Genomic DNA, 19,465 nt, shown 5'->3' on the forward strand with positions numbered 1-19,465 from the left:
GGTAGTGGTGGTGATTGTAGTAGTGGGGGTAGTGGTGGTGGTAGTGGTGGTGGTAGTGGTGGTGGTAGTGGTGGTAGAGGTGGTAGTGGTGGTAGTGGTGGTGGTAGTGGTGGGTGGTGGTGGTAGTGTGGTGTGGTAAAGTGGTGGTAGTGGTGGTGATTGTAGTAGTGGTGGTTGTGGTAGTAGTGGTGGTGTGGTAGTGGTGGTGGTGGTAGTGGTAGTGGTGGTGGTAGTGGTTGTGGTGGTGGTGGTGGTAGTGGTGGTAGAGGTGGTGGTAGTGGTAGTGGTGGTGGTGGTGGTGGTGGTAGTGTTGGTGATGGTAGTGGTGGTGGTGGTGGTGTGTATTGTAGTAGTGGTGGTGTTGGTGTTGGTGGTGGTGGTGGTAGTGGTGGTGGGGTGGTGGTGGTGGTAGTGGTGGGGGTGGTGGTGGTGGTAATTGTAGTGGTAGTGGAGGTAGTGGTGGTGGTGGTAGTTGTAGGTGGTGGTGGTGGTAGAAGTGGTGGTGGTAGGGGGTGGTGGTGGTGGTGTGGTAGTTGGGGGTGGTGGTGGTGGTAGTGGTGGGGGTGGTAATGAGGTATTGGTAGTTGGTGGTAGTTGTAGGTGGTGGTGGTGGTGGTGGGGTGGTGATAGTGGAGGTAGTGGTAGTTGGTGGTAGTTGTAGAGGTGGTGGGGTGGTGATAGTGGAGGTAGTGGTAGTTGGTGGTGGTAGTTGTAGAGGTGGTGGTGGTGGGGTGGTGATAGTGGAGGTAGTGGTAGTTGGTGGTAGTTGTAGGGGTGGTGGTGGTGGGGTGGTGATAGTGGAGGTAGTGGTAGTTGGTGGTAGTTGTAGGGGGGTGGTGGTGGGGTGGTGACAGTGGAGGTAGTGGTAGTGGTGGTACTGGTGGTTGTTACGGAGGGTGGAAGATAAAAATAACATTGGTTACAAAGGTAGTGGTGGTAGTGGTGGCAGAGGTGGAGTTATGGTGGTGGTGGTAGTGGTGGTAGAGGTGGAGTTATTGGTGGTGGTGGTGGTAGTGGTGGTAGAGGTGGTGGTGGTGGTGGTAGTGGTGGTAGAGGTAGAGTTATTGGTGGTGGTGGTGGTAGTGGTGGTAGAGGTGGTGGTGGTGGTGGTAGTGGTGGTAGAGGTGGAGTTATTGGTGGTGGTGTGATAGTGGTGGTGTGGTGGTGGTGGTAGAGAGGAGTTATTGCTGGTGGTGGTGGGTGGTGGTCGTGGTGGTGATTGTAGTAGTGGTGGTTGTGTGTAGTTGTGGTGGTGGTGGTGGTGGTGGTGGTAGTGGTGGTGGTGGTGGTGGTGGTGGTGGTAGTGGTGGTGATTGTAGTGTGGTGGTGGTGGTAGTGGTGGTGGCAGTGGTGGTGGTGATTGTAGTAGTGGTGGTGTGTGGTGGTAGTGGTGGTGGTGGTGGTAGTGGTAGTGGTGGTGGTAGTGGTAGTGGTAGTGGTAGTGGTGGTGGGGGTGGTAGTGGTGGTGATGGTGGTGGTAGTGGTGGTAGAGGTGGTGGTAGTGGTAGTGGTGGTGGTAGTGGTGGTGGTAGTGGTGGTGGTGGTAGTGGTGGTGGTGGTGGTAGTGGTGGTGGTGATTGTAGTAGTGGTGGTGGTAGTAGTGGTGGTGGTGGTGGCGGTGTTGGTGGTGGTAGTGGGGTGTTGGTGGTAGTGGTGGTGGGGTGGTAGTGGGTGGTGGTGGTGGTAGTGGTGGGGGTGGTGGTAATGAGGTATTGGTAGTTGGTGGTAGTAGAGGTGGTGGTGGTGGGGTGGTGATAGTGGAGGTAGTGGTAGTTGGTGGTACTGGTGGTTGTTACGGAGGGTGGAGGATAAAAATAACATTGGTTACAAAAGACAGCTTAAGTGAGTCTAGCTACAACATAAATCATTACTCTCCTGCTGAGAGATGAGATACAGAGTTCATTCTCCTCCACAACCTCTCCTATCTGAGGGAAGCTCCAGTGATTGCATTTACATCGGCTTGCGAAACAAATGGCACCTGTTCTCTTTGTAGTGCACGCTCGACCAGGACCCACAGGGTGTGAATTGTAGTGCAGTGTGTAGTGAATAGGGTTGCTATTTGGCACGCATATACAGTGGCTGGGGTCTCATAGCAGGGAAGTGATGCGTTGAGATCAGATATCATTTTGTCATGTTAACAGACCTTTACCTCTAAGAGGGAGTACACTGGGGTAACTGGTCTGATCCCCTCTGGATGGGGTTTAACACATACAGGGTATGTGTGGAGGAAGGGGATCTGTGCAAGTGTATGTGCATGCATGCGTGCATACTTGTGCATGTGTATTAGTGTGTGTGCAGATACATCCTCCATCTCCTCCTAACCACTACACTGGTCTCAGTCAGCCCCCCATGCCTCCCTGGCTGGCTGAAAAATCAAATCCAACTGTTTTTTTTTTTATGTCACGTTTCGTAAAACAACGGGTGTAGACTAACTAGTAGCAGGGCAGTTTGTCGTCTCCTATATTTACCTCATTCCCAGGTGCGTTAGTGTGCTTAGTGGAAGGGGAGGGGAAGGGGGGGTGTAGCTAGCTATCCGTCGATTGATCAAGAGATGCTTGTGGACCGAGCTCATTGGTCCTGAATGATTGGTGGAGCAGGAAGAGTGCACTGTATTACATTAGGATGCCTTGGGTTACATCATACGGAACCGAGCGATAACGCCTCCTCATATCCCAAGAAAATCTGTCAGGGTTTTAGAGCTGTAATACTTAAATACACTCGTTTCAACTAATTTTGTAAAAGTCGCTTCGACATGGTGGTGAGATGGGGTGATCAGTGTCTTTTATCCTTACTTTGAAAAGCCAGTTATAAGAGAACGTCTTATAAGAGCTGTAAAAGAGCTGTAAAAAGCTATAAAAGCCATTATTTTTTTTGTCTTTTGTTTCCTAACACCACCACCACCACCACAGTAATAAACTCAGCAAAAAAAAAAAGAAACGTCCCGTTTTCAGGACCCTGTCTTTCAAAGATAATTCATAACAATCCAATAACTCACAGATCTTGATTGTAAAGGGGTTTAAACACTGTTTCCCATGCTTGTTCAATGAACCATAAACAATTAATGAACATGCACCTGTGAACGGTCGTTAAGACACTAACAGCTTATAGATGTAGGCAATTCAGGTCACAGTTATGAAACTTAGGACACTAAAGAAACCTTTCTACTGACTCTGAAAAACACCAAAATAAAGATGTCCAGGGTCCCTGCTCATCTGCGTGAACGTGCCTTAGGCATGCTGCAAGGAGGCATGAGGACTGCAGATGTGGCCAGGGCAATAAATCGCAATGTCCGTACTGTGAGACACCTAAGACAGCGCTACAGGGAAACAGGACGGACAGCTGATCGTCCTCGCAGTGGCAGACCACGTGTAACAACACCTGCACAGGATCGGTACATGCCGAACATCACACCTGCGGGACAGGTACATGATGGCAACAACAACTGCCTGAGTTTCACCAGGAACACACAATCCCTCTATCAGTGCTTAGGTTGAGAGAGGCTGGACTGAGGGCTTGTAGGCCTGTTGTATGGCAGGTCCTCACCAGACATCAATGGCAACAATGCCGCCTATGGGCACAAACACACCGTCGCTGGACCAGACAGGACTGGCAAAAAAGTGCTCTCCACTGGTTTTGTCTCACCAGGGGTGATGGTCAGATTCGCGTTCATCGTCGAAGGAATGAGCGTTACGCCGAGGCCTGTACTCTGGAGCGGGATTGATTTGGAGGTGGAGGGTCCGTCATGGTCTGGGGGCGGTGTGTCGCAGCATCATTAGGCTGAGCTTGTTGTCATTGCAGGCAATCTCAAACGCTGTGCGTTACAGGGAAGACATCCTCCTCCCTCATGTGGTACCCTTCCTGCAGGCTCATACTGACATGACCCTCCAGCATGACAATGCCGCCAGCCATAGTGGCCCGTTCTGTGAATGATTTCCTGCTAGACAGGAATGTCAGTGATCTGCCATGGCCAGCGAAGAGCCCGGATCTCATCCTACCATTGAGCACGTCTGGAACCTGTTGAATAGGTGGGTGAGGGCTAGGGCCATTCCCCCCAGAAATGTCTGGGGACTTGCCGGTGCCTTGGTGGAAGAATGGGGTAACATCTCACAGCAAGAACTGGCAAATCTGGTGCTGTCCATGAAGAGATGCACTGCAGTACTTAATGTACCAGATACTGACTGTTACTTTTGATTTTGACCCCCCCTTTTTTCAGGGACACATTGTTCAATTTCTGGTAGTCACATGTCTGTGGAACTTGTTTAGTTTATGTCTCAGTTGTTGAATCTTGTTATGTTCATACAATGTGCAGGGGTAAGAGGTAGTAATGAGACTATATACAAGGAGTACCAGTACTGAGTCAATGTGCAGGGGTACGAGGGTAGTAATGAGACTATATACAAGGAGTACCAGTACTGAGTCATGTGCAGGGGTACCAGGTAGTAATGAGACTATATACAAGGAGTACCAGTACTGAGTCAATGTGCAGGGGTACCAGGTAGTAATGAGACTATATACAAGGAGTACCAGTACTGAGTCAATGTGCAGGGGTACGAGGTAGTGGAAGGTGACTGAGGTAATATATACAGTACCAGTCAAAAGTTTGGACACACCTACTCATTCAAGGTTTTTCTTCATTTTTACTATTTCTACATTGTAGAATAATAGTGAAGACATCAAAAACTATGAAATAACAGATATGGAATCATGTGGGTCCCGTGTGGGCTCAGTTGTAGAGCGTGGTGGTTTGCAATGCCAGGGTTGTGGGTTAGATTCCCACGGGGGACCAGTACAGAGAAAAAAAAAATGAAATAGCGTCTGCTAAGTGACTAAAATGTAAATGGTAGCCAAAAAAAGGTTAAAGAAAACAGATTTTTAAATTCTTCAAAGTAGCCACCCTTTGCCTTGATGACAGCTTTGCACTCTAGACGAAAATCTTGTTCAGTCTTATTTCCACCAGACCCTGGGATATGAATCCTCCTTTCAGCAGGACAATAACCTAAAACACAAGGCCAAATCTACAATGGAGTTGCTTACCAAGAAAACATTTCATATTCTAGAGTGGCCGAGTTACAGTTTTACTTAAATCTACTTGAAAATATATAGCAGACATGAAAATGGTTGCCTAGCAATGATCAACAATCATTTTGAAAGATTTTGAAGAATTTTGAAAATAATAATGGGCAAATATTGTACCATCCAGGTGTGGAAAAGCTCTTAGAGACATACCCACTAAGACTCCACAACAGTAATCGCTGCCAAAGGTGATTCTACAATGAATTAACTCAGGGTTGTGAATACTTACATTTAAATGAGATAATTCTTTATTCCATTTTCAATGCATTTGCAAATTTTTCTAAAAACATGTTTCAATTTGTCGTTATGGAGAATTGTGGTGTAGATGAATTGAAACAATTACTTTTAATCCGTTTGGATTTCAGAATAACTCAACAAAATGTTGAATAAGTGAAAGTGTATGAATACTTTCTGAAGGCAGCGTTGGTAGGCCAACAACAACTACAACAACTATAACAACTATAACAACAACAACTATAACAACAACAACAACAACAACAACAACAACACCAACAACAACAACAACAACAACACCAACAACAACAACTACAAAAACAACAACAACAACAACAACAGCAACACCAACAACAACAGCAACACCAACACAACAACAACACCAAACAACAACAACAACAACACAACAACACAACAACAACAACAAACAACAACAACACAACAACAACACAACAACAACACAACAACAACACAACAACAACACAACAACAACACAACAACAACAATACAGCAACAACACAACAACACCACAATACAACACAATACAACAACAACACAACAACACAACAACACAACAACACAACAACAACAACAACAACAACAACAACACAACAACAACACAACAACAACAACAACAACAACACAACACAACAACAAACAACAACAAAACAGCACAAACACCAACAACAACAACAACAGCAACACCAACAACAACAACAACAACAACAACACCAACAACAACAACTACAAAAACAACAACAACCACAACAACAGCAACAACAACAACAACAACTACTACAACAACAACACAACAACAACAACAACACAACAACACCAACAACAACAACACACAAAACAACAACAACAACAACAACAACAACAGCAACAACAACAACAACAACACAACAACAACACAACAATACAACAACAATACAACAACAACACCACAATAAAACAACAACACCACAATACAACAACAACACAACAACAACACAACAACACCAACAACAACAACAACAACAACACCAACAACAACAACAACAACACAGCAACAACAACAACAACAACACAATGGCCTGCCCCCATATGATTTATGGACCTCAGAGTTGAAATTGAAAAGTCTACCTCTGCAACTGCTACTGGAGCCTTCATCAAATCAAAATCAAATCAAATTTATTATATAGCCCTTCTTACATCAGCTGATATCTCAAAGTGCTGTTCATAAAAGGTTACAGCCATTGACCCCTGTATAGTATATACAGGACCCTTCATAAAGGGTTACAGCCACTGACCACTGTATAGTATATACTGGACCCTTCATAGAGGGTTACTGCCATTGTTTGTCTTGTGCCATTGCTACCCACTATGTCACATTTTAGTCACACAATGTTTACCCATTTGTGTAGTCAATGAACACCTCCATTTTGTGTACAAAAGATTAACAAACAATTAAACAATCTTAAGGTTGAATACAATGCGTTACAAGTTGTGTGTGTGTGTGTGTGTGTGTGTGGTGTGTGTGTGTGTGTGTGTGTGTGTGTGTGTGTGTGTGTGTTTGTGTGTGTGTGTTCACAGGTCCATTACCTGTTTGTGAGCATGGTCCATAAGAGTTAATGTGGTTGCAAACGCCTGGTGCTTGTAGTACTGTTTGTCACACAGATCAACGTAGAAGTTGGCCTTCAGGTCCTCCAAGGCTTTGGCCATGGTCGCCGTCCTCCTCCTTCTCCGCATAGTCCTGGAAGAAAAAACAAGGACAACACCACCTCTGTCAGGGAGGGAAATCTAAATATATCTCACTCAAATCAAATCAAGTGTATTGGTCACGTACACATGGTTAGCAGATGTTATTGCGAGTGTAGCATAATGTTTATAGAATTAGATTCCCTCCCTGACAACAAGTTGAGATAGAATTAGATTCCCCTCCCTGACACCGAGTTGAGATAGAATTAGATTTCAGTGTCAGGTAGGGAATAATCTAATTCTATCTCAGCTCAGTGTCAGGGAGGGAATCTAATTCTATCTCAGCTCAGTGTCAGGGAGGGAATAATCTAATTCTATCTCAGCTCAGTGTCAGGGAGGGAATAATCTAATTCTATCTCAGCTCAGTGTCAGGGAGGGAATCTAATTCTATCTCAGCTCAGTGTCAGGGAGGGAATAATCTAATTCTATCTCAGCTCAGTGTCAGGGAGGGAATCTAATTCTATCTCAGCTCAGTGTCAGGGAGGGAATAATCTAATTCTATCTCAGCTCAGTGTCAGGGAGGGAATCTAATTCTATCTCAGCTCAGTGTCACGGAGGGAATAATTCTAATTATATCTCAACTCAGTGTCAGGGAGGGAATAATCTAATTCTATCTCAGCTCAGTGTCAGGGAGGGAATCTACTTCTATCTCAGCTCAGTGTTCAGGGAGGGAATAATCTAATTATATCTCAGCTCAGCAAAACTGGTTGAAAATAAATCCATACAAGTGGATAACAACCAGTAGATTGTAATGACCTTATACTGTATGGCAGTGATTTCCCTATAGAATACATTATACTGTATGGCAGTGATTTCCCTATAGAATACATTATACTGTATGCAGTGATTTCCCTATAGAATACATTACTGTATGGCAGTGATTTCCCTATAGAATACATTATACTGTATGGCAGTGATTTCCCGATAGAATACATTATACTGTATGGCAGTGATTTCCCTATAGAATATATTATAACTGTGTTGCAGTGATTTCCCTATAGAATACATTATACTATCTGGCAGTGATTTCCCTATAGAATACATTATACTGTGTTGCAGTGATTTCCTATAGAAGACATTATGGCAGGGACTTCCCTATATAATACAGTATACTGTGTTGCAGTGATTTCCCGATAGAATACATTATACTATATGGCAGTGATTTCCCTATAGAATACATTATACTGTGTTTGCAGTGATTTCCCTATAGAATACAATTATACTATGGGCAGTGTTTCCCTATATAAATACATTATACTGTGTTGCAGTGATTTCCCTATAGAATACATTATACTGTGTTGCAGTGATTTCCCTATAGAATACATTATACTATATGGCATGGTGTTTCCTATATAATACATTATACTTTGTTGCAGTGATTTCCCTATAGAATACATTATACTGTGTTGCAGTGATTTCCCTATAGAATACATGTATATAGTATATGGCAGTGATTTCCCTATAGAACATACATTATACTGTGTTGCGTGATTTCCCTATAGAATACATTATACTGTGTTGCAGTGATTTCCTATAGAATACATTATACTGTATGGCAGTGATTTCCCTATAGAATACATTACACTGTGTTGCGTGATTTCCCTATAGAAGACATTATGGCAAGTGATTTCCCTATAGAATACATATACTGTGTTGCAGGTGATTTCCCTATAGAATACATTATACTGTGTTGCAGTGATTTCCCTATAGAATACATTATACTGTGTTGCAGTGATTTCCTTATAGAATACATTATACTGTATGTCAGTGATTTCCCCTATAGAATATTATACTGTATGGCAGTGATTTCCCTATAGAATACATTTATACTGTGTTGCAGTGATTTTCCCTATAGAAGACATTATACGTATGGCAGTGATTTCCCTATAGAATACATTATACTGGATGGCAGTGATTTCCCTATAGAATACATTATACTGTATGGCAGTGAGTTTCCCCTATAGAATACATATACTGTGTTGCAGTGATTTTCCCCTAGAAATACATTATACTGTATGGCAGTGGATTTACCTATAGAATACATTATACTGTGTGCAGTGATTTTCCCTATATAATACATTATACTGTATGGCAGTGATTTTCCCTATAGAATAACATTTTACTGTGTTGCAGGTGATTCCTTACCTATAGAATACATTATAACTGTGTTGCAGTGATTTCCCTATAGAATACATTATACTGTAAGGCAGTGATTTCCAAATATAATACATTATACTGTGATGCAGTGATTTCCCTATAGAAGACATTATACTGTGTTGCAGTGATTTCCCTATAGAATACATTATACTGTGTTGCAGTGATTTCCCTATAGAAGACATTATACTGTGATGCAGTGATTTCCCTATAGAATACATTATACTGTGATGCAGTGATTTCCCTATAGAAGACATTATACTGTGTTGCAGTGATTTCCCTATAGAATACATTATACTGTGTTGCAGTGATTTCCCTATAGAATACATTATACTATATGGCAGTGATTTCCCTATAGAATACATTATACTGTGATGCAGTGACCTCCCTATAGAATACATTATACTGTGTTGCAGTGATTTCCCTATAGAAGACATTATACTGTGATGCAGTGATTTCCCTATAGAATACATTATGGCAGTGATTTCCCTATAGAATACATTATACTGTTGATGCAGTGATTTCCCTGTAGAATACATTATACTGTGATGCAGTGATTTCCCTGTAGAATACATTATACTGCATGGCAGTGATTTCCCTATAGAATACATTATACTGTGTTGCAGTGATTTCCCTATAGAAAACATTATACTGTATGGCAGTGATTTCCCCTATAGAATACATTATACTGTATGGCAGTGATTTCCCTATAGAATACATTATACTGTGATGCAGTGATTTCCCTATAGAATACATTATACTGTGTTGCAGTGATTTCCCTATAGAATACATTATACTGTGATGCAGTGATTTCCCTATAGAATACATTATACTGTGTTGCAGTGATTTCCCTATAGAAGACATTATGGCAGTGATTTCCCTATATAATACATTATACTGTGATGCGTGATTTCCCTATAGAATACATTATACTGTGATGCAGTGAGTTTCCCTATAGAATACATTATACTATATGGCAGTGATTTCCCTATAGAATACATTATACTGTGTTGCAGTGATTTCCCTATAGAATACATTATGCTGTGTTGCAGTGATTTCCCTATAGAATACATTATACTGTATGGCAGTATTTTCCCTATAGAATACATTATACTGTGATGCAGTGATTTCCCTATAGATACATTATACTGTGTTGCAGTGATTTCCCTATAGAATACAGTATACTATATGGCAGTGATTCCCTATAGAATACATTATACTGTATGGCAGTGATTTCCCTATAGAATACATTATACTGATGTCCGTGATTTCCCTATAGAATACATTATACTGTGTTGCAGTGATTTCCCTATAGAATACATTATACTGTGTTGCAGTGATTTCCCTATAGAAATACATTATACTGTGTTGCAGTGATTTCCCTATAGAATACATTATACTGTGTTGCAGTGATTTCCCTATAGAAGACATTGTACTGTGTTGCAGTGATTTCCCTATAGAATACATTATACTGTATGGCAGTGATTCCCTATAGAATACATTATACACACGGTTGACAACATCTTTCTAACGTTCTAAATGAATCGCAGAGGCAAAGTGTTGCTACTATGTGCATGTCTGTGCTTGGTGTTGACCGGGTTTTCTGACAACGTTATTCTACGCCATACCAGGAGTCAGATAGAAGCAGATGACTCTACAAGGGGGGTCTACTATTTACCCTCAGATTTAATAACAGACACGTTATTCACGTCATCTTGATGTATAATTTGCACAGCGGATGTTTTGTAGTAGGTGCAGCACCTTTTAATATAATGCTCCTTGAAAACCCATCTGTTTCACCTGGATCCCAATTTTCTCCTTTTGATATTTGGTATTAATATTGATTTTCAGCAAAACGGAGATGAGGGTAGTTTCACTGTGGGGAGGGGGTAGATCATATTTGAAATCTAATTTATTCAAAGTTGGGAAATCTGCAGTTGTTACATCTGTATTTGGACTTGATTCTTGTAGAATACAACCTATAGATAGATGCCTTGTGAGCTTAGTTCAACTGTCGCACCCCATCACAAACCCAACATAGAAGCTTGTTTCACTCTAATGTTTGTAAACAAAGTACATTTTAAACAAACACTGATAGCCTCAGAACATGGTTAAAACTAGAACTTTGATATCATGGCTGGCCAGTCTTTGCATCCATAGCTCTGTCTATGAATTTGAGAGTAGCTACATTTCTTACCAAAGCAGTGACTGGGATTACACTTTGTTATTGTTTCAATTTGCGGATTGCCACTTTAATGCTTAGGATATATGGAGACTTGTACATTCAAAGCTCTGTTGGATAAAGAGATGTATTTAAACTTCCAATTCCCCAATGGTCTCATGTTCAAACATCCCAGAGGCTAGAGAAAAAGAAAGTAACATCATTCATGCTTTGAATCTATTTACACTATAACTCATCCTTAGTGCTGACATGAAAACCACTACCACAATGAAGCCCTGGATAGATCCTCCTGAAAGGTGAAATCCCACCGTCAACAAATATAAAGTAAATAGGGCAAAAATACCCAGCGGACAATAGACCTTCTCATGATTTTATTTTCTGAAATCTAATTCAATGGTTGCATTTTTTCACACAGGTATGAGAATAGACTTCAAAGAGCTATAGTTGAACACTGAGACGAACTTTCATCGATGTTTAAAATGACACCCTATTTGCTACATAGTGCACTACTTTCGACCAGAGCCTTATGGGTTCCTATAAGGTGAATAGGGTGCCGTATCAGACGCACCACTGGTGTTCAGGTTAAACCCACTGCTTTTCAAATAGTGCGTCATCTGTCCATTGGCACATATCTGAACTGAAGAGGCTTGGTGGTTCTATACCCGTCAATCACTTCAGGAGATTTGGTGGTTCTATACCCATCAATCAGTTCAGGAGGTTTGGTGGTTCTATACCCGTCAATCAGTTCAGGAGGCTTAGTGGTTCTATACCCATCAATCAGTTCAGGAGGCTTAGTGGTTCTATACCCATCAATCAGTTCAGGAGGCTCAGTGGTTCTATACCCGTCAATCAGTTCAGGAGGCTTAGTGGTTCTATACCCATCAATCAGTTCAGGAGGCTTAGTGGTTCTATACCCATCAATCAGTTCAGGAGGCTCAGTGGTTCTATACCCGTCAATCAGTTCAGGAGGCTTAGTGGTTCTATACCCATCAATCAGTTCAGGAGGCTTAGTGGTTCTATACCCATCAATCAGTTCAGGAGGCTTAGTGGTTCTATACCCGTCAATCAGTTCAGGAGGCTTAGTGGTTCTATACCCGTCAATCAGTTCAGGAGGCTTAGTGGTTCTATACCCGTCAATCAGTTCAGGAGGCTTAGTGGTTCTATACCCGTCAATCAGTTCAGGAGGCTTGGTGGTTCTATACCCGTCAATCAGTTCAGGAGGCTTAGTGGTTCTATACCCATCAATCAGTTCAGGAGGTTTGGTGGTTCTATACCCGTCAATCAGTTCAGGAGGCTTAGTGGTTCTATACCCGTCAATCAGTTCAGGAGGCTTAGTGGTTCTATACCCATCAATCAGTTCAGGAGGCTTAGTGGTTATTTTTTTCCTCAATGAGTGCAGGACGCAAAGTGGCTCAAATGGCTGTACAATAATATTGTCATTAATGGGGAGAGAACACACTCAGGCCATTGTGTGGGGTCAGTCCCGACATGGACCTCACCACTTTACGCTGATATCACAGTCCATTACAGGCCCAGAGAGGTGTAATGGTGTGTGTGTGCGTGTGTGTGTGTGTGCCTCTGTGTGTGTATGTGTGTGTGTGTGTGTGTGTGTGTGTGTGTGTGTGTGTGTGTGTGTGTGTGTTGTGTGTGTGTGTGTGTGTGTGTGTGTGTGTGTGTGTGTGTGTGTGTGTGTAGGTGTGTGTGTGTGTATGCCTGGGTGCCTGTGTCAAGTGTTCAGATGAGCTGATGAGCTGTGAAAATGCCTTCTGTGCCTAAATATTATAGACCAAAACAAGTGACACTGATTGAAACCAGTAGCAACACACTTCAACATCAACACAATTCATTATCAGCCTTTGCTAAGGTATACTGTGAATCTATAAATCAGACAATTGGTCTTAAGACACAGGTGGCATTAATTGTGGAATGGAAAAAGCTATGCATGGAAAGGTATTCGTAACAAGTAACCCTGGATATATGTGTTGATTTGTTAGGTTAGGACTGGCCTGTATCAATGCTTTATTAGAATGGTGAATCTAAAGTTTCAAATTATGGTTTCAAATCTCAAGATTGGATCCAGGCAGCTTTGGGCTCTGTAGTTTAATGATCATATATGCAATCGTCTCTTACTCTCAAGAGCTCTAATTAATGCTCGCTTAATAGCATAAATAAAAAAATAAAAAAGTTTATGTGGAAGATCAGAGAAATTAGTGGGGAAAGATCATTTTTTTCATCTGATATGAAGTTTATGCAAGTTCAAAAAGGGAAAGTCATCAGTAAATCTCTAACGAAGATGTATTAACCTCAATATACTGTACCTTTCAAACACATGGGGGTAGGGGGCGCGGTGGGGCGGGGGGGGTGGGGGGGGCGGGGCGGGGGGGGGGGCAGAGTTTAGGCAATTAAACAACAACAAAACATGGCGCAGAGGAAGCGGTGTGAAGCTGTGAAGTCATTTACACTGCAGATAGATCTATTCACCGTTAGTGAACCAAGGCTCGGTGGGGTGCTGGGAGAGAGGCTAACCGTCTGAGCCGCTGTGCCACCGCTCTCCCCCTCTCTCCCGTTCTCCCCTCTCTCTCTCCTACACCTCCCCTCCACCCAGTCACTCCGCCGAGCAATACCTCTACCCCTCTAGACACGATCACTCTCCAACACCCCCCTTCACCCCCCTTCACCCAGTCACCCAGCTGAGCTACGCCGAGACATGGTCCCCTTCCACCATCCCCCTCCACCAGACACTAAATTACAAAACACAGGGGGTCTGGACTCTCAAGGGTATTCAGGATACTTTTGAAGCAGGAAAGGAGGACATAGCTATACAGAACATAAAGTGAACAAAAATACAAACGCAATATGTAAAATTTTGGTCCCATGTTTCATGAGATGAAATAAAAGATCCCAGAAATTTTACATACAGACAAAGAGCAAATTTCTCTCAAATGTTGGGCACAAATTTGTTTACATCCCTATAATTGAGCATTTCTCCTTTGCCAAGATAATCCATCCACCTGACAGGTGTGGCATATCAAGAAGCTGATCATTACACAGGTGCACCTTGTGCTGGGGACAAGAAAAGGCCACTCTAATATGTGCAGTTTTGTCACACAACACAATGCCACAGATGTCTCAAGTTTTGATGGAGCGTGCAATTGGCATGCTGACTGCAGGAATGTCCACCAGAGTTGTTGCCGGAGAATGTAATGTTAGATTTTTTACCATAAGCCGCCTTCAACGCCGTTTTAGAGAATTTTGTTTAGAGTATGTCCAACGGATCACTGTGGTGGATGTTGCCTCACAACTACAGAACACGTGAAAACCACAACAGACCAGGACCTACACATCTGAATTCTTCACCTGCAGGATCGTCTGAGCTGTTGAAACTAGCCCAACAGCTGATGAAACTGTTGGTTTGCACAACCAAAGTATTTATGCAGAAACTGTCAGAAACCGTCTCATGTAAGCTTATCTGCGTGCTCGTCGTCCTCACCAGGGTCTTGACCTGACTGCATTTTGGCAGCTTAACCAACTTCAATGGACAAATGCTCTCCTTCGATGGCCACTGGCACGCTGGATAAGTGTGCTCTTCATGAATGAGTCCCGGTTTTAACTGTACCGGGCAGATGGCAGACAATGTGTATGGCGTTGTGTAGGCGAGCGGTTTGCTGACGTCAGTGTTGTGAACAGAGTGCCCCATGGTGGAGGTGGGGTTATGATATGGGAAGGCATAAGCTACTGAAAACCAACACAATTGCATTTTATCAATGGCAATTTGAATGTACAGAGATACCATGATGAGATCCTGAGGCCCATTGTTATGCCATTCATCCGCCACCATCACCTCATGTTTCAGTATGGCCCCATGTCTCAAGAATCTGTACACAATTCCTGGAAGCTGAAAATGTCCCAGATCTTCCATGGCCTGCATACTCACCAGACATGACACACATTGAGCATGTGTGGGATGCTCTGGATTGACGTGTACGACAACGTGTTGCAGTTCCCGCCAACAACCAGCAACTTCATTGAAGAGGAGTGGGACAACGTTCTACAGGCCACAATCAACAGCCTGATCAACTCTATGCGAAGGAGATGTGTCGCGCTGCATGACGCAAATGGTGGTCACACCAGATACTGATCCACGCCTCTACCTTTTTTTTTTAAAGGTATCTGTGACCAACAGATGCATATCTGTATTCTCAGTCATGTGAAAACAATAGATTAGAGCCTAATGAACTTATATCAATTTACTGATTTCGCTATATGAACTGTAACGCAATAAAAACGTTTTAAATTGTTGTATTGTTGCATTTACACTTTTGTTCAGTGTAGAAACATCCACCACAGTGATCTGGTTTGTTCAGTGTAGGAACATCCACCACAGTGATCTGGTTTGTTCAGTGTAGGAACATCCACCACAGTGGTCTGGTTTGTTCAGTGTAGAAACATCCACCACAGTCATCTGGTTTGTTCAGTGTAGAAACATCCACCACAGTGGTCTGGTTTGTTCAGTGTAGGAACATCCACCACAGTGGTCTGGTTTGTTCAGTGTAGGAACATCCACCACAGTGATCTGGTTTGTTCAGTGTAGGAACATCCACCACAGTGATCTGGTTTGTTCAGTGTAGGAACATCCACCACAGTGATCTGGTTTGTTCAGTGTAGGAACATCCACCACAGTGATCTGGTTTGTTCAGTGTAGGAACATCCACCACAGTGATCTGGTTTGTTCAGTGTAGAAACATCCACCACAGTCATCTGGTTTGTTCAGTGTAGAAACATTCACCACAGTCATCTGGTTTGTTCAGTGTAGAAACATCCACCACAGTGATCTGGTTTGTTCAGTGTAGAAACATCCACCACAGTCATCTGGTAGCCACTCTATTCACACTTTCTCTGCAGCGAGAAAAGAACACGTAGCTATACTACAGCGGTCTGGTAGTCGTATAGCTTTATCTGTCAGTCTCTCTCTCTCTCTCTCTACGCAACACTAGGCTAGGCTAACCAACACCACATTATTTTCCCTCTGCAGAGGCTAATGCTAATACACAGGTTTGTCCCATTGCATAGCGCCTTAACTAACCCAAAAGGTTTCTCCCTCTGCAGAGGCTAATGCTAATACAAAGGTTTGTCTCTTTGCAGAGCGCTATAGCTAACCCATAGTTTTCTCCCTTTGCAGAGGCTAATGCTAATACAAAGGTTTGTCTCTTTGCGGAGCGCTATAGCTAACCCATAGTTTTCTCCCTCTGCAGAGGCTAATGCTAATACAAAGGTTTGTCTCTATGCAGAGCGCTATAGCTAACCCATATGTTTCTCCCTCTGCAGAGGCTAATGCTAATACAAAGGTTTGTCTCTATGCAGAGCGCTATAGCTAACCCATATGTTTCTCCCTCTGCAGAGCGCAATAGCTAACGCTACCCATAGGTTTGTCCCTCTGCAGAGCTCTAAGGCTAACCCAAAGGACAACGCACAGCTCCAGCCCAGCCTCTTACTCCCTCTGAGAGAAGTGTATTATTATCAATCAAGGTAACTGTGTTATTCCCCTGGGCTAGGAGTACAGAGAGGTCCCGAACATGGACTATTAGACTACAGCGACACGTAATCTCACTGCTTAACCCCCATCTCATTGACTAAAGCTGAGGTCACGTGAAAATGAAAATGTTTAGTGAACCGTTTTATGAGGGGAAACCGTTTTTGCCGATTTTCTTTAATTTAGAATGACATTAGAACATCAAAAGACAAAGTATTTATAAACCAGAGGATTATGGTATGTCTTTATTAAAACACATCCAAACAGAAGTGGCACGCAGGGCCTGTAGACTGGAGCTGTATAGTTAACACTATAGGAAGAATACACAATACAGGAACAACTCTGCTGAAAGATGATGGATACAACTAGCTCTTAGAGGAGGTATGCCTACTGGGAGTAAGATGACACTATAGTTGTGCCTATACATTGATCGTCGCTCACATCTTTTCACTGATTGTGATGGGTGACCTCATCGCAACAGACGATACGAGACAGATGGAATAGATTTGCTTTCAAAATCCATCTGTGTTTGGGATTGATGTTGTTCCACAGAAAGGGGGGGGGGGTGAGGATTCAAAAAATAATTGATCCTAAGAAGCCAGAGGTTGACAACCACGAGCCATAATATTATCAGGAACACGAAGACCTTCAATATTATGAAAACGAATAAAGAGCTATATAGTTCCTATTTATTCACCATGAATATTTCCAGAACCCTTTAAAACTACATATTGGAAAATTGAAATGGAATTTCTTTCTAAACTATTATACTTTCAGAAAAGCTTACATAATTTTGCAGGAAATAGATAACTGAAATGATTAGCTTTGCAAATTGTATTCAAAAAATACTATTGTAAATTCATGTATGCTGTCCAAATCTTTGGTGAAAGTGCCCACAGGGTATTGAGTGTAAAACTCCACTTTTAAAACGCCTTAAGAGATATTCCATTGCTAATCCACATGTAGACCAGGGAAAAGATCATCGAGGACAACAACCACCCGAGCCACTGCCTGTTCACCTCGCTATCATCCAGAAGGCCAGGTCAGAACAGGTGCATCAAAGCTGGGACCGAGACTGAAAAACAGCTTCTATCTCAGGGCCATCAGACTGTTAAATAGCCATCACTAGCACATTAGAGGCTGCTGTGCTATATATACATAGACTTGAAATCATTGGCCACTTTAATAAATGGAACACTAATCACTTTAATAATGTTTACATATTTTACATTACTCATCTCATATGTATATACTGTATTCTATTCTCTTCTACTGTATCTTAGTCTATGCCGCTCTGACATTGTTCGTCCATATATTTATATATTGTAAATTCCATTCCTTTACTTAGATTTGTGTGTATTGGGTATACGTTTTGATATTGTTAGATAGTACTTATTACTGCACTGTCGGAGATAGAAACACAAGCATTTCGCTACACCCGCAATAACATCTGCTAAACACATGTATAAATAAAATGTAATAACATTTGATTTGATTTGAACCTAGACGAAAGATCTCCTTAGTTCCAAGCGTTTTCATTACCTATCAAACAGTCTGGAGAAATGTTTCCTTATATTTCCATTAACATGCGCAGCGATTTTTTTTTTTTATGTTGACGTTTAAAAAATCGATTCAACAATTCCCTGCTGCAATGCGTTTCCATGGAACTGTCTTGCGTTGATAAAAACAGCTGAATGTAATGACGTCATACCAAAAAAGATTAAACATTACGCAAAAAAATCCTAGGGTTAAATATCAATTTAGGCAAATTGCTTATTAAATAAATTGGTGACAGCCTGTATGCCTTCCCAGCTTTTTCATGTCTCAAGTAGCCCGCCAAAGCCAGCATGGATAGGATGCAAAAAAAAAAAAAAAAATATTTGAGTCCTAATTCTCATGCGCAAACGTATCGCCAAAGGTCCGTTCCCGTTTCGTGACGACATCCCCTGCACCGCGTACTTTCAAAATTATTTGGCAATCAGTTTCCATCATAATTTGTCGCAAATAAGAACGTTTGACACTTAAAAAATGTCACCCCTGTCAAACAGAAATTATGTTGATTTTCAGAACATTTCGCCAACGGCTGACGTTTCCAGTGTTTTTTTTTTTTGTTTTTTTTTGCCATATTGGTTTTGTCAAATAATCCTGGGTCAATGGAAACCTGCCTATTGACTCAAAACAGTCTGGGACTTGACTGGCACTGTTATACATTAGATAGCATTTAAAGTCTGGAGATTCCGCAAAGCTCCTTGGATCTGGATCCTCAGATGCCTGTCTGATCTAACTACATCAAGACGTTTCTCATCAGGAGTTACCAGTCATACAGTTGCACAATATGAAAACTGTTGACTAATCTAGGTTACGTACTACAACAAACTTGGAAGCTATATTGTTTCATTGAACAACAATACCCCTATGTACACTACCGGTCAGAGATATTGCAACATCTACTCATTCAAGGGTTTTTCTATATTTTTACTATTTTTATACATTGTAGAATAATAGTGAAGACATCAAAACTATGAAATAACACATTTGGAATCATGTAGTAA

The 19,465-nt window shown here is 42.0% G+C and overlaps 1 protein-coding gene across 1 annotated transcript in view; it reads right to left on the bottom strand.

Moving 5' to 3' along the window:
* The window catches only part of LOC115155446 (zinc finger protein 804A-like), a 123,549-nt gene that overhangs the window by 12,412 nt on the left and 91,672 nt on the right, over positions 1–19,465 (bottom strand). The window contains 2 exon segments of the mRNA XM_029702066.1: positions 6,892–7,014; positions 7,016–7,042. Coding sequence (XP_029557926.1) covers positions 6,892–7,014; positions 7,016–7,042 — 150 coding nt within the window.

This window comes from Salmo trutta, chromosome 20, assembly GCF_901001165.1.
Source record: "Salmo trutta chromosome 20, fSalTru1.1, whole genome shotgun sequence".
Taxonomy (NCBI): domain Eukaryota; kingdom Metazoa; phylum Chordata; class Actinopteri; order Salmoniformes; family Salmonidae; genus Salmo; species Salmo trutta.